At 48.5% G+C, this 12,831-nt stretch overlaps 3 protein-coding genes and 1 long non-coding RNA gene across 5 annotated transcripts in view; 2 read left to right on the top strand and 2 right to left on the bottom strand.

The window, feature by feature from the left end:
• LOC112959574 overlaps nt 1-567 on the top strand; it is a 35,002-nt gene extending 34,435 nt beyond the window's left edge. Inside the window, exon 3 of the long non-coding RNA XR_003251636.1 lies at nt 542-567. This is a non-coding gene — a long non-coding RNA (uncharacterized LOC112959574). The remainder of the gene's footprint in view (nt 1-541) is intronic.
• Nucleotides 1-3,254, bottom strand: part of FBXO2 (F-box protein 2) — a 5,953-nt gene extending 2,699 nt beyond the window's left edge. Inside the window, exons 1-2 of one of the 2 annotated variants that reach the window (XM_026053597.1) lie at nt 3,172-3,254; nt 496-771 (exon numbers count right to left, since the gene is read on the bottom strand). In XM_026053597.1, the coding sequence (XP_025909382.1) occupies nt 496-745 (250 nt within the window). In that variant the 5' untranslated portion in view covers nt 746-771; nt 3,172-3,254. Of the gene's footprint in view, nt 1-495; nt 772-2,512; nt 2,543-3,171 lie in introns of those variants that run through there. The other variant, XM_026053596.1, reaches the window with a different exon arrangement.
• On the top strand, nt 647-6,330 carry LOC112959570 (F-box only protein 6-like). Its single transcript, XM_026053595.1, has 6 exons — nt 647-696; nt 3,188-3,508; nt 4,159-4,285; nt 4,909-5,004; nt 5,290-5,425; nt 5,740-6,330. The coding sequence occupies exons 2-6, from the start codon at nt 3,250-3,252 to the stop codon at nt 5,884-5,886; spliced, it is 765 nt and encodes a 254-aa protein (XP_025909380.1). The 5' UTR covers nt 647-696; nt 3,188-3,249; the 3' UTR covers nt 5,887-6,330.
• A 533-nt stretch (nt 6,331-6,863) lies between these two features.
• Nucleotides 6,864-12,581, bottom strand: MAD2L2 (mitotic arrest deficient 2 like 2). The gene is made up of 9 exons (XM_026053594.1): nt 12,410-12,581; nt 11,432-11,483; nt 11,104-11,222; nt 10,476-10,547; nt 9,499-9,599; nt 9,302-9,396; nt 9,121-9,194; nt 7,912-8,004; nt 6,864-7,617 (listed from the first exon to the last, which is right to left on the bottom strand). Exons 1-9 carry the CDS (start codon nt 12,554-12,556, stop codon nt 7,576-7,578), a joined length of 795 nt encoding a protein of 264 aa, XP_025909379.1. The 5' UTR covers nt 12,557-12,581; the 3' UTR covers nt 6,864-7,575.
• Between the last annotated feature and the right edge of the window lie 250 nt (nt 12,582-12,831).

Raw genomic sequence — 12,831 nt, 5'->3', positions numbered from 1 at the left:
TTTTTTCTTTAATTTTTACTTTGTAAGCAAGTAATTGGGATTTGTTTCAAATTCCTTGTTTGCTGTTCCTCTGTGCGATGTTTTAGAAGTCTGAAGAAGGCTTGCAGTGCATACCTAAATTGCTAAGTGATATTTCTAGAAGCAGTGTGTCCCAAAACATTTGGGCTTTTTTGGCCCTAGCCAGAAGGAAACTGTATGTTGAAAAAGCTTGCAGAAAACTCACCTGTAAGCGCAATGGGGAAGCCGATGTTGGTGCTTAGTTTGCCTGCTGATGTGTGAAATATGGAAACCTATGTGTTGTTGCTTGGGCTAAGAGGCTTGGTTACTGCTACTTGTAGCTAAACATCCTCTAGATTAACCAAAGTTAATGGATTATCAAAGTAATGGCTAAAGGCTTGTGTGCCCAGCTCAGAAATGCAGCACAGGCTGATTTGCCAGRATGCCTTCCAGCCCAGTGAGTGAGTGGCCTTGGGGCTGACTGTGCAGGTCTCTCACCTTCACCGCATGGGTTCTTGATCAGATTCCTCTTTTTCTTACTCAGAAAGTAGAAGTTTTGCCAATTCTCTGCATCCTCCTCTAACTCTGCTCCCGTGAGGCCTTCTTGCTGGCACTTGAGRATCCAAAGAGAGGCTCCATCCACCAGGTTCTTCCACTGGCAGCAGACCAGGCGACACACCAGCACCAAGTCCACTGCAGGTATGGAAGCCAGGATCCTGATCAGGACTGCTTCAGGGAGGGACTCCATCCTTGGGCCACGCTGGGTGGAGCTTCCTGAGGAGAAGGTGGGGAAAGGACTAGTGACATAGTTACAGACTGGTGGCCCATCAGATTTGGGGTCTCCCACCCTCAATTGTGTCAAACACTGGACTAGAGAAAGGGCAATGGACATTGCGAGGCCGTTCTGGCCTGGTTTCAGAGCACATGCATTGCTTCCTAGCCTCGAGCACTCCTGATCCTCACTGGCTTAGCACTCTGAAGCATGAGATTATATCATTAATATTTTATGACATAAATGAAGACCTTCGTTAAATTCACCCACAAAACGTAACTAACAAACACAGGCAACTGTGGACAGTTTGGCAGTGTCTTATGTTAAGAGGCTGGGATGAACCTTAGGAGTGCTAGTACTTTGTGCAGCTTCAGAGCTGGCCTGGAATTGGTCCATCTAGAATTCCACTTCTGCAGAAATCAGGCTCCTTGTTGCAGTACTGACTTCACTTGCAGATTGAGGGCTGCAGACATCTGCGTGCTTGTTCTGCCTTTGTGAAATCTGCAGAGTGGTACCCAGATACCTGTGACGGGTGTCCTGCCAGTCCTGCTTGCAGTTTGGCTCAGCTCTTGCTGCTGAGGCTGGCACTTAATCTCCTTAGTCATGAGCCATAGGTCTGAGCATGGGTTATAACTGAAGAGAACTGAGCTGAGATGCCCCAATTTTCCTTTCCGGAGGCCAGATAGCACTAGCAGTGAGGCTGGGAGGACTTGCTTTATCTCGTGTGCTACCTCTGCTCTCAGACTCCYACAGGCTTCCTGCTGCCCCCATGGTCAGGAGCAGGTGCTGCAGGAAGAGCCAGGGATGAGTGTGCGGATTCAGAGTCCTGGCTGCTCCGGGGTGCGGCGTGACGCTGCCCTAGCCCTGCTGAGTCCGGCTGCAGTGAGTTGCCCAGGCACAGCCGGACTCCTCAGGAGTGAATCATCATAAGCCCAGGACAGAGCTAGGAGCAAAGCGGGTGAAATATCCCTGGCATTTGCTACTTGGAGAAGCTTTGCTATGCTAACACTAGTAAGGGAGGAAAGAAATAGGGAGTCACTGAAAGAAGAGCATCTTAAATCCTAAACACTGCAGATGCGGAGCTGTCATGTCCTCTGTCTGCACTGCAGTCATTTAAAATTCCCTAGCTTTTATGATAACTTTACTACAGCTTTTTATTAGGGATTTCTCATCTAGGATCCCCCTCCCCCAACCCCCTATTGCAATCCCAAAGAGGAGTGTTACAGAAACACTCTGCTAACTTCATTTCCCTCAGGAATCGCACTAGGCCCTGCCTGGTGACAGAGCTTCCCCTCTCCCCTTCCTTTGCAAGACTTTMTCACAAACTCCCTATGTGGGGAGGCCCCCGGCCTGCTTCCCATTTCTGTTTGTGGTACCCTAACGTTGCTCTGCCCACCCTGAGAGCTGCTTTCACAGAATCACAGAATCACAGCATGGTTGTCGGAAAGGAGCTCTAGAGATCATCTAGTCCAACCCCCCGATCCAGCAGGGACACCAAGGTAGCTGTCAGGTGCATGGAGGGTTCATGAGGTATATGAGTGTGGAATCTCCCCAGACCCTCGGGGTGGCTGCTCTCCATTGCCACACAGCAGGGCTGGCATGAGCTGGGTTTCCAAGCTGAGCGAACGCAGGGCGGGCGCCGCAGCAGCGTTCCCGTAGCGCAGCCCCCCGCCCGCACCGCGGCCCGCGAGGAGGAAGCCAAGCAGTAGCACCCAGCCAAGCAGTGGCACCCAGAGCTCCTACCTCGGGCGCTGCTCCGCGGGCAGGTGCGTGGCAGGCAGGGTGCTGAGCCGGCGGCCAGCACGGGCCGGGAGGGCTGCGCTCATAAAGGGCAGCGTCCCACCCCCTGCGCGCGCTGCCTGTGCGCATTGGCTCCGGGYGCGTCCCCGACACGGCCCAAGCGCTGCCAGCGCTACGTGAACGCGGGAAGGGGCCTCCCGGGCCCCCGCTGCCTCGCAGGGCTGAACGCAGGAGCACTGGGGTGCAGCTGGAGCTGCTGCAGCCGGGCTCCCCTTCCTCGCGCTGGGAAGTGCCCAGCATTGCCCGTGGCCAGCCCAGCATTCCCCCCTGGCTGGAGCCCTGGGCAGGCCTGGATGTCCTGCCGGCGCGCRGGGCGGTGGCTGGGCCATCCCAGCGCCCGCCCTGCGCTCCGCCCGCTGCGGAAGGCGGCGCAGCCCRACATCCAACATCCGTGTCCGGAGCACGGAGCACGGGCGGGCGCAGTGCAGGTGGGGCCGGCCGGGCCAGGGGTGCGAGGGGGAGCCAGGGGAGCAGGGGCTGCCCCGAGGCTCCTCTGGGCCTCGGCCTGCTGCACAGCCCCCGAGTCCAGCCCTTCAGCYTGTGCTGCTCCTTCCCTCCACTGTTTCTGTTGACAGCTTGTAAAATCTACCCTTCTTTCTGACCTCTCTGTTACTGTAGGTGCCTGGAGATTTTCCACCCCGTATATTGACAGCTGTGGTCATTGAAGCTGCCGGTCCGTGATGACGAGCATTTGTGACCTCCCAGAAGATGTGCTGGTGGAGTTGCTGTCCATGCTTCCGGCCCACGATCTGATCTGCGCCTGCAGGCTGGTCTGCACCCAGTGGCGGTACGTGGTGGATCTAACCACCCTGTGGAAGCGCAAGTGCCAGCGGGAGGGGTTTCACACTCAGAGTCTGGACAGAAGCATATCTGACTGGAAGATCTTCTATATGCTCTGCAGCTTGAAGAGAAACTTGATAAAAAATCCCAGTGCTGAAGGTTGGTTTGTTTTTGTTATCAATTACAGTAGAGGGCTAGTTCCCTAGCAGGCAGAAAAAGGCTGTCCTGTAGGAACTGTACTCAATCCTCAAGCACTGCTCGTGCTGTGAGACTGTTCAGCCACTGATGGAGCTGGAGTGAGGTGAATCCACATGGACACAGCTGCAGATAGGGCCATTTTGGGTAAAGTAAGTATTGGTAAATACGTGTCTGTGGCTGAGATCCAGAAACATCTTTGGAATCACTGAAGTACTATGAATAATGGATATTAATTTGCACTGTAGATAGAAATGATGCCATAATAAAACTATCAGCKATTGGAACTAAGTATTTGAGCAGACAGGCTATTTTGTCCAGCTCAAATCTCATCTCATTGTATTAATTCTGCTCCATTACTGCTTTTGAGGGKTTTTGTTTGCTCGTTTCAGTGTGGTTAAAAAGCTGCTGCTGATTGGCCCAATTGCTGGCAGACATGTTAAAAGTAATGGCAGTGTACTGATAGAAGTCTAAACTAYATGGGGAAAAAATGCCTATCTGAAATTTCTTCCATGTGGATTCTTAGTTTCCTGTTGACTTTTTAAGGAAAGCAGAGATGTTGTGGAAAACTGAAGTGAGATCTAACAGTCTTTGGTGGTATTGATGTTTTGTAGAGAGTTTTCGGCACTGGAAACTTGATAATAATGAGGGAGATAGATGGAGGATTGAAGAGCTGCCTGGACCTCTTGGGAGAGAGATGCCAGATCCAAAAGTACACAAGTATTTTGTCACTTCGTTTGGGTAAGAACAGCATTTATGTGCTCAGGAACTGAAGGAAGAGACTTGCTTCCTCCCCTCTGTCTGCTAAGCTCCTTAGGAAGAAGCTTAACCTTTTAAACTAGTTACTCTAGTAGACAGGTAGCTGCTGAGGGAGTTMATTGCACCAAGTGCAAAATCCCTCTGCCCCTACCAAGAATATTCTGTATGTTTTGTAGCGGTGATAATGAATATGTCTGGGATCCCTGTGCATCTTGTAGCAAAAGTAACGGGCGAAAGTTAATRTGTGGCCAACTGATTAGACTGTTCTGACTAGGACAGAACTCTGTAACGCGCAGGAGTGCCCGGTGTTTGCCATGTGAGCAGCTGGCAGTAAAGGCAGTCTGCAGGGGTGCCCTAGCTACTTCCACATCCCTTACACATACATGCTTCCTGTTAATCCCATGCACTTCCTTTTGCATGGGAGTAAAGCTAACCAGGTTGCTTCCTTGTGCACTTTGGCTACAGAAACAGGGATACCTTGCCCATGTCAGCAGTGTGGGCCATTAAGGTTTGGATGGGCTTTTTATAAGATGAAAACTGTTGGAGGGGAAAGCATGGAAGGACAAAGTGCTTTGTGAAGCTACAGACTTGTGTTTGTGTTGCAGGCTATGCCTCAAGTCTCAACTCATTACCCTGAAGAATGAAGGATACTGGAATGAGCTGATGGATGAGAAACGGCCTGAAATTGTAATCAAGGACTGGTAAGCATATGCATTGAAAACTGGAAATTCTGGCATTATAACCTAAACAGAAGTTGTGAATTTTGAAGCTTTAAGAAGTAGTTCTTTATCATTTCTGACTGTAGCTTTTGAGCAAGGTTTATTCAGTGGCAGGAAGGAGGTGATAATTCTGGGACGGACAGGATAGTTGGAAGTTTCTGGAGTTTCTCCATAGCTATGGGATGATATTTCTTTACTTCTGCACATGATGCCTGTGGAAACTGGCTGCATGCAACCCCCCTGCTTGATTCCTTTTTGCCTCTCCAGGTACGCTGCCAGATTTGACTGTGGATGCCGCTATGAAATTACTGTAAGGCTGCTCTCTGAAGATTATATTGTCCTTGAGGAGTTCCACCCCGAGCCTGTGGTTATAGAGCAGTGGAGCGATGCAATGTGGAGAGAGGTGAGCAGCTTTACATCAGTATTCTGGCACTTAATCCTTTTAGATGCTCCTATCTTTACTTAGGCTTTGTCTAAATAAGTTATAGCAGAGTAATTCTTGTGCTTGTGTTCCTTTAACTGGCCCAAGTAGTATTGTGTGGGTTTTGCTTCAGAAAGTGTTACAGACCCATTTCCTAGACTGCTAAACCTTACACTAATTTAAAGGGCTGTATATTCCCTATTATATTGTTTATGAGAAATATGTAACACTAAACTTGATTCTTAAGTTTGGCTTGGCAGTGATTTGATAAAGGATTTTTTTCTTTTTCCTTTCAGGTCTCTCACACCTTCCACAATTACCCAGCTGGAGTTCGTTATATCTGGTTTCAACATGGAGGCCAAGACACCCAGTTCTGGGCAGGATGGTATGGGATCCGAGTGACAAACAGCAGCATCACCATTGGGCCCTGGACGTTATTATGAAGAAGCAATATAAGTGTTCTCTTTTACCTCAGGACTGTAACCAGGTGGTCACAGGTGCACTTACATTTGTACTCTTTGGGTGAGTGTCCTGGCTCTGTCTTGCACAGYTGAGCTGGAATATAAGCAGCTATTTTTCCTTGTTCAGAGCAGAACATCTGCAGGCCCAGCCCTTTGGAAGGACTTCTGTCTTCATCTTTCCTCCTCCTGCCCCATGGATTAGTGCAATTACTAATGTCCTCCCACAGGACAATAAAGATGACATCTATCTTTTGTCGTGATAATGTTGTGCTGTAGTACAAAGATGTAAGTCTTAAGAAATGGAAACTTTCTGGTTTGTCTATAGAATTTCTAAAAGCTAGAACTAAAATTTTATTTCAGTTCAGTTTATGACCCTGTTTTTAAGGGCTCTGCTATGGAGATGCTTGTTTTGTACGGTATTTTCCTGTTTCTGTTTGCACATATAAACATGTCTTTCACATCAGACCTTGTTGATAGTACAAGGAAACTCTAAAGCTTTTTAACGTGCTGTCTTGCTGGTGCTACATTTGTAACAAGTATATTTGAGCACAACGATACGGGTCTTACCTGTCCACATCCTGCCCACCTTTATTTGAAAAAAAYAGGGAAAGAGGAGGTAAGGAATCCCTTACAACATAAGTGCCTTTTACAAGCTAGAGCTTGGCTTTTTCCTTATTATCTTCATACTACCAAAGCACTTGGCTTGTACTAAACAGTCTAACACTATATAAAATGTTAAAGYGGCAAACGACTTAGGTGTCTTGTTCTTCCGCTCCTTTCTTGGAGGAAGCAGGGAGGGTCCTGGCCACCTTATAAAAGTGTCTTTCCAATAAGCTCAGCTCAAACCTAGGGTCTCTCTCTTCCCCTCCTGTACACACAGAACTGGTGCTAAGGCCCTCCTCCATCTCCTGTGAAAGGTGCAGGATACAGGTTTTTTTCCTTGTCTGATCTGTTAAGGCTGGGATGTTCCACATGTGTCCTTGCTGGGCTGGCACGCAACCTCCTTGCTATCTCCACTCTTGGGTGGACGTTTCCCTGAGGAAAGGGGGGAAATTGGAGTTGTACAGCCTCTCACAGAACTGACATACCAGCCATATTCCACAAAAGGCATGGAAAATGGGCAAAAGATCCATCCAAGTTAAAAAAAGCAGTTACTTTTTCACTAGAGGACRGCTGGCTTAGATAAAATGCAACCTAGTTCCACTGGCATAAAACTTAGCATTTATTGAAAACTRCTTATGACAGCCACTGTGGACACTGCATAAGGCCTCACCCACGCGTGGTGTGAGACCATTGCTCTGTGGAACACACAGCAGGTCCTGGTRAATCATTACCAGTGTGCAATGGAGATGCCTAATTAAGGCTAGAAGTGGATTTGTACGAAGTTCTGACTGCACCCTGCAATCAGCTTTATCCTCCCCCTCTGTCCAGGGCCTCCCTGCAACAAAACCTCTCCTCACTCTTAGCCAAGTGTATGTGGGAACAGGCTCTGGCTCCACATTCCAAGTCAGTTCTATATACAGGGTAAGCGCACTTGAAATCAAGACGCAGCAGCTGCTCTACATTCACCTGGAAGGCCAGCTGCTGAGGCTTCTTATCAAGGTATAGATTGTAAGGGATCTCATTCCACTGGAAGATCTGATGAGGCTTGAAGGTGATGAAGAGCTGGAGTCAGGTGCCTTTGTGGGCTCGCTCTTCAACATAGAGCTGCATCTGCAGGAGAGAAGTAAGTATCAAATTTATACTTTGCGTCAGGTGAATGGAGAAAGGTTTGCAACACTTAGGAAATCTTAAACGGGAATGCCTGTCTTCCAACATAAAGAGCCAGGCTGCCTGTTTCATAAAGAAAAATCTTGCTTTTTTTTTTTTTTACTGACACAGAGCATGTACCAGGCCTAAGCTCCTGCTCAGCATTACTAAGCTAGTGCTAACTGCACAGCGGGCGTCAAACAGAAAAAAATAAACCTACAGGTGGTTTTGGCTGCCTAAAGCTAGTGCTTTGCTTACCTTTAAGATATCAGATGTCATAGTCTTCAGTGGAATAAGCCGTGGGTCATGCATATGCACGTCCTGCTCATCAGCAAGGATCCACGGGAAATCCTAGGGGCAGGAACACAAGGTGCTTTATCACCACTGCTGCTGGCTGACGCTGCAAGGGGATCTTCCCCAGCACTAGGTCAGTATTCAATAAGCGACAGCCAATGAGGGATTAAAACACGCAACTGTTGAAAGTAACCCAAGAGCTTCCCCAACAGCAACACTTGTACAGTTCTTGGCCCTGAGACTCCTGCTGCAGTTTTCATGCACAGTCCAATTCTCAGCATTGCTTTCTGCACCATAATTACAGCAAAGTTAATATTTTAACCTGTTTTATTTATCCCAAAGATAAYACTTCACTCCTTTGAAAGGCTTATCTGTGATGAGCCAGCATGCTGTGCTTTTGACACCAGCATTTAATTGCAACTGCAAGATATTCATTCTACGGATTTACCTGTTTAACAAAAGCTGTCACAGCTTGCAAATTTAAGGTTTTTTTTTTTGTATGGTATCAGTTTTGTTACTTAGCAATAGAAAGCAGACCTCCCTTTCAAATAATTGCATGATTCCCCAGTTTTATTGCCCATGGCTTAAGGTACTCCAAATAACTTTCACTGGGAAGGCTGGGGGCTGCTTCCTGGTCTCTAGGTAAGGACCCTTATGTGAAGTCTTTGTTTGTGAACTTGCTGTTCATGGTTTCCTCAAAGATAAATGTTTTGTACCATCAAAACCCACTCCTTATTTAAATCTCAGTTTTCCCTTGATATCTTATATAAAAGAATCATCCATCCACATAGATCCTAACTGGGATCAGGACTGCTTTTCTGAGCTTTGAAGTTATGTATCTACTGCCTGCTAGTAGATACAGAGTAKGTACTATCTGTTTGCAGTATCAGTATTTCAGAGCACTGGAAGTGACAGGTGGCATCATGCATTAAGTGTCATTACACTCAGGCATCAAAGCAGCTATTGTCTGTGATGTGCAGCTGGTGTCTGTTAGTTCTCCATTACCTTGTTGGCATAAACATTTTTAATATACTTAAAGTTGCAAAATGCATCATATGAACTTAATATTCAAGATGCTCTAGTACTGTAACTCGAAAACGCCCAGATTTCTTAATTTCCATTCTTTGTGCTGCAGCTCTCACATACAGCTAGGTAGCCAGAAGCATCTCTCACCTTTATCACCTGGATCTTTTCCATGTTCCGTGTGGCTGCCTCCCGCGTGTGAACCAGAACCGTGAAGGTGCAGCCTGGAAGAGAAAGGGCTGCAGCTCAGGGCACAACCACGAGAGAGGATTTGGACRCTGACGGTGTCGCCCTGAGTGCAGCCACACGCCGGCCCCACAGAGGCGCTTACCAGGGGGGTTGTTGTCCAGCACAGCATCGCACACGCTGATCTTCAGGATGAAGGCACGGAGCAACTGTTCCACGTGAGGCAGCAGGGACTCGGAGCTGGTGAGGAGACAGTTATGCACATGCAGCAGAGCTGCTTCCAGAACCTAGCTACAGCYGCAAGCCGTGCGTGCCCCGCGCAGGCAAACCAGGACGCTTTACCTGATGGAAAGAAGAGGTGGCTGAGTGATCTCAAAGACAAATCTCTCCACGGGGTGGTGCTCTTTATCCAGGATTACCACTACAACTTTTTCCACATCATTCTGCAAAAACAAACAGAATTAGGAAAAGCCCTTCCTTAAAGCAACTCTAATCTTTCACCCATGCTGTGCTTCAGGTACTTTCTGCAACCCMATCACACAGCACTAGCCATTATCTACAGCTTTAGCACTGTGAGATTATTCTGACTGATTAGAAAGATAAAAAAAGCAAGGCAACTCTAACTCTCAAAGTCCAAGACTAGAAATTGCAGTAAATGGGACACTTCTCTAGATAACCTTTTGGAAGAAAGGAGGAAGTGTGCAGGCATCTTACTGCATCACTTGGGAATGGATCGTGAGAGCTAAATTCATGTAGGTTGAAATCACTGGTCAAAAGATCAACTTCGTACTACGGCAATATAAAACTTCCTGTTTTCATTTAAATATCTATTATATGGTCTGTAAGACAGGGTGCCAGCCCTGCTTGCATCCTGCATTATGTCAAGTTCCATATGGTCGTGCCATTCCCTCAACAGATTTCAAACAGATTTTTTTCAAATAGATTCCCAAACAGAYTCCCAACCTGCTTGACCCCACTGACTTACAACAAACTACTCCACTGAGTGGGTGCTTAACCAGAACATTCTCTTYCTGAATGCATTTAAGTTAATTTCGAGGAAAATAAAATTGAAAATATATAGGTGTGTAGCCTCAAGTGTATGTACTAGATGCATCTAAATGCAGTATTCAGCAGCAAGGTAGTGCCTTAACTGCACGGAAATGTTATGAATGTTTTGTTTTTGTCACTAACTTTACCAGCTAGTTTTTGTATAAGCTAGTTTTGCATATGGTAAACCTGTAAATAAAACTTTAGAAGTACATACAGATTTTTTAACTCTCTGTCAACTTGCATGGCTTAGGTCCTTTATATGATCTTACCTTCTCAAGCAAGGGCTTCACGCAGTGCAGAGTGTCCTGGATGTACTGATTCAGCTCGGGGTGACAGGACATCTGCAGCAAATACAGGCAACAGTTGGTGCTGTGTCCTGAGGYGAGTCAGGCCAATACTGAATAGGAAGTTGTACACAGCGCTGCTAGCGTGYTGCAGGGCACTGGTTTTGTGCTTCAGAGGGAATTTTTCACAACTAACTTGSCAATTCAAACCAGTCAATCTTGCATGGAAGGGTTCGTTAGCCGACACAGATCACTACACTTGGACAAATATATTAGTTATTATTTATTAAAAGTTATATTATTCCCCATGCCCCTGTGAGCTCGGAAGCTCCTCCCTAGCATTCACCGTCTGAACCACCTTCCTTGGCAGCAGCTTTCACGTTGCACCTCCGTGCATGGCTAGAGGCTTCAGCTCCTCCCTGTGACATGCTTGTCCTGGGAGCAGAGCTCTGTGTCTTCAGCTCCAGCTGAAGTGTTTTCCCCTCTACAAGGGACTAAATTGTTTGAACATGACTTTGTGCACTGCAAGAACTGTTGGCAGTGGCATAGCTTGTTTTGGTGTGCGTGCCAACACCTGCTATGTGCTTATCCATACAGCTTCCCACTTCCCTACCTGCACAGGTACATTGTACTTTTTCCTCTTCTGAAAGATCCCGATAGGATAAACCTCCCTGACGTACAGGATGAGGTGAACAGCCACTTCCAGGAACTCCGAAAGAACATCTGCAACAACTGAAAAGCAAAATGAAGCGATGAAGAGGGCTGGGGGGGGAGGACCATTTAGAGCATTACTCATACTAGTGCGTAAGTTCCACTTTCCCTTAGCGCCTGAAAGTTAGATAGAGTCTAAAGATWGAGTCGCCCTTCAAAATAAGGCTGGTTTTGTCTCCACAGCAAGTGACAGCAGATGCACTCAGGTGCGCAGCCGTGCGCAGCGTTACCTTGTCCAAAGTTAAGGTCCTGCCGCGTGAGCGTGGTCATCGTCCCGGGGACCTGGGGGGAATTGCACCACCACTGTGTTCATCCCTGAGCTCTCGTGCTCGTAACAAGCCAGCTCACGGTGCCACCCCACCGCCCTCGCGCCACGCAGCCAACGCACTGCCCTCGAACCTGGCGACAAGCACAAAACGCTGCCGCGACAAAGACAAAGGCCCATCAGGAGTTAAGCGCCCCTCAGCCTAACAACATGGGCTTGGAAATCACTACTAGTTCACGAAAACAGCATCTTTGCTGCGTTTGGCACAGCACAAGAAACAGAGTATTTGCTTTTAAAAAGCCACAGGAACGGTCTGATAGTTTTACACGCCCCACAGTCTTTTCTAACCTATAAGCCCTATTCTAACACAGGAACTTCTCAATCTGATGGGTTTAATCTCACAACACCAGCACCACAAACCACCAAACGTGGTTTGTTTCATGCCAGGACCTGCGYCTTCCACTGGCACTACACAACACAGCCAAACCCTGCAGGGCCACGTAACGAATTTAACATGAAATCTGTCACATAAATACGTGACAGTTACTCAGGGCAACACAGCAGTACATGGCARCACTGACAGTCATGCACCGACCATCAAACAACAGACAGTGGGGATCGACTTTCCTCATACATGTGAGGCACTACCTTGTGCATACCTTGTTTTAAGCACCATTTCCTATCATACTCCTAACCTGTTTCTTTATCCACACTCTTTACACGCATCCAAACACCAACTACCAGTGACATGGCTGTTCACACAYCGCATCTACCCGTAAACGTCCCTTCAAGAACTCAGCTGTCCTGCAGAGGCCTCTGACAAGACAYGGACACTCCGCTCAGCTACTGATTTCCAGCTCTGTAGCTGCAGGCAGGCATCATCCCTCCCTTCTGAAAACTAGAGTCTGACCAATGCACAAAGAGGTCGCAGGATATCAACAACCTGCTGCTCCGAGCAGGATCGGGACACCCGAGCACCTTCCGGGAGCTCAGCCACGGTCGCTACGGGATTCGCACGACAGCGCGGAGCCGAGCAGCACAAAGGGTCTCTGTTCACTAGAGCTCTGGCTCCCATCCTCGGCCCTGACATTCCCCTTGACAGGGAGAGGCCCCGGGGAGGCAGCGGAACGAGGCGCCGCAGCACGTCCGCGGGGACCGACCCGGGGGGACGGGCCCGGGGGGACGGCCCGGGGCACCGTGGCGTCAGCGGCGCTTCACCCGCGCCCCTCACGCTGCTCCCCACGCGGACGCGGTTCCCCAGAAGGGCGGCCCCGCCGCGCGGAAAGCCCGGGGCCGCCGCCGCCCCCGCACACGAGCGACCCGCGCCCTAAGCCCGAGCTTCGCGCCCGGCCGCCGGCCCCGCGC

The sequence above is a fragment of the Nothoprocta perdicaria genome, unplaced genomic scaffold (genome assembly GCF_003342845.1).
Source record: "Nothoprocta perdicaria isolate Ctin4 unplaced genomic scaffold, notPer1 scaffold_117, whole genome shotgun sequence".
NCBI classification, from domain to species: Eukaryota; Metazoa; Chordata; class Aves; order Tinamiformes; family Tinamidae; genus Nothoprocta; species Nothoprocta perdicaria.
This window is presented reverse-complemented; position numbering and strand designations above follow the sequence as displayed.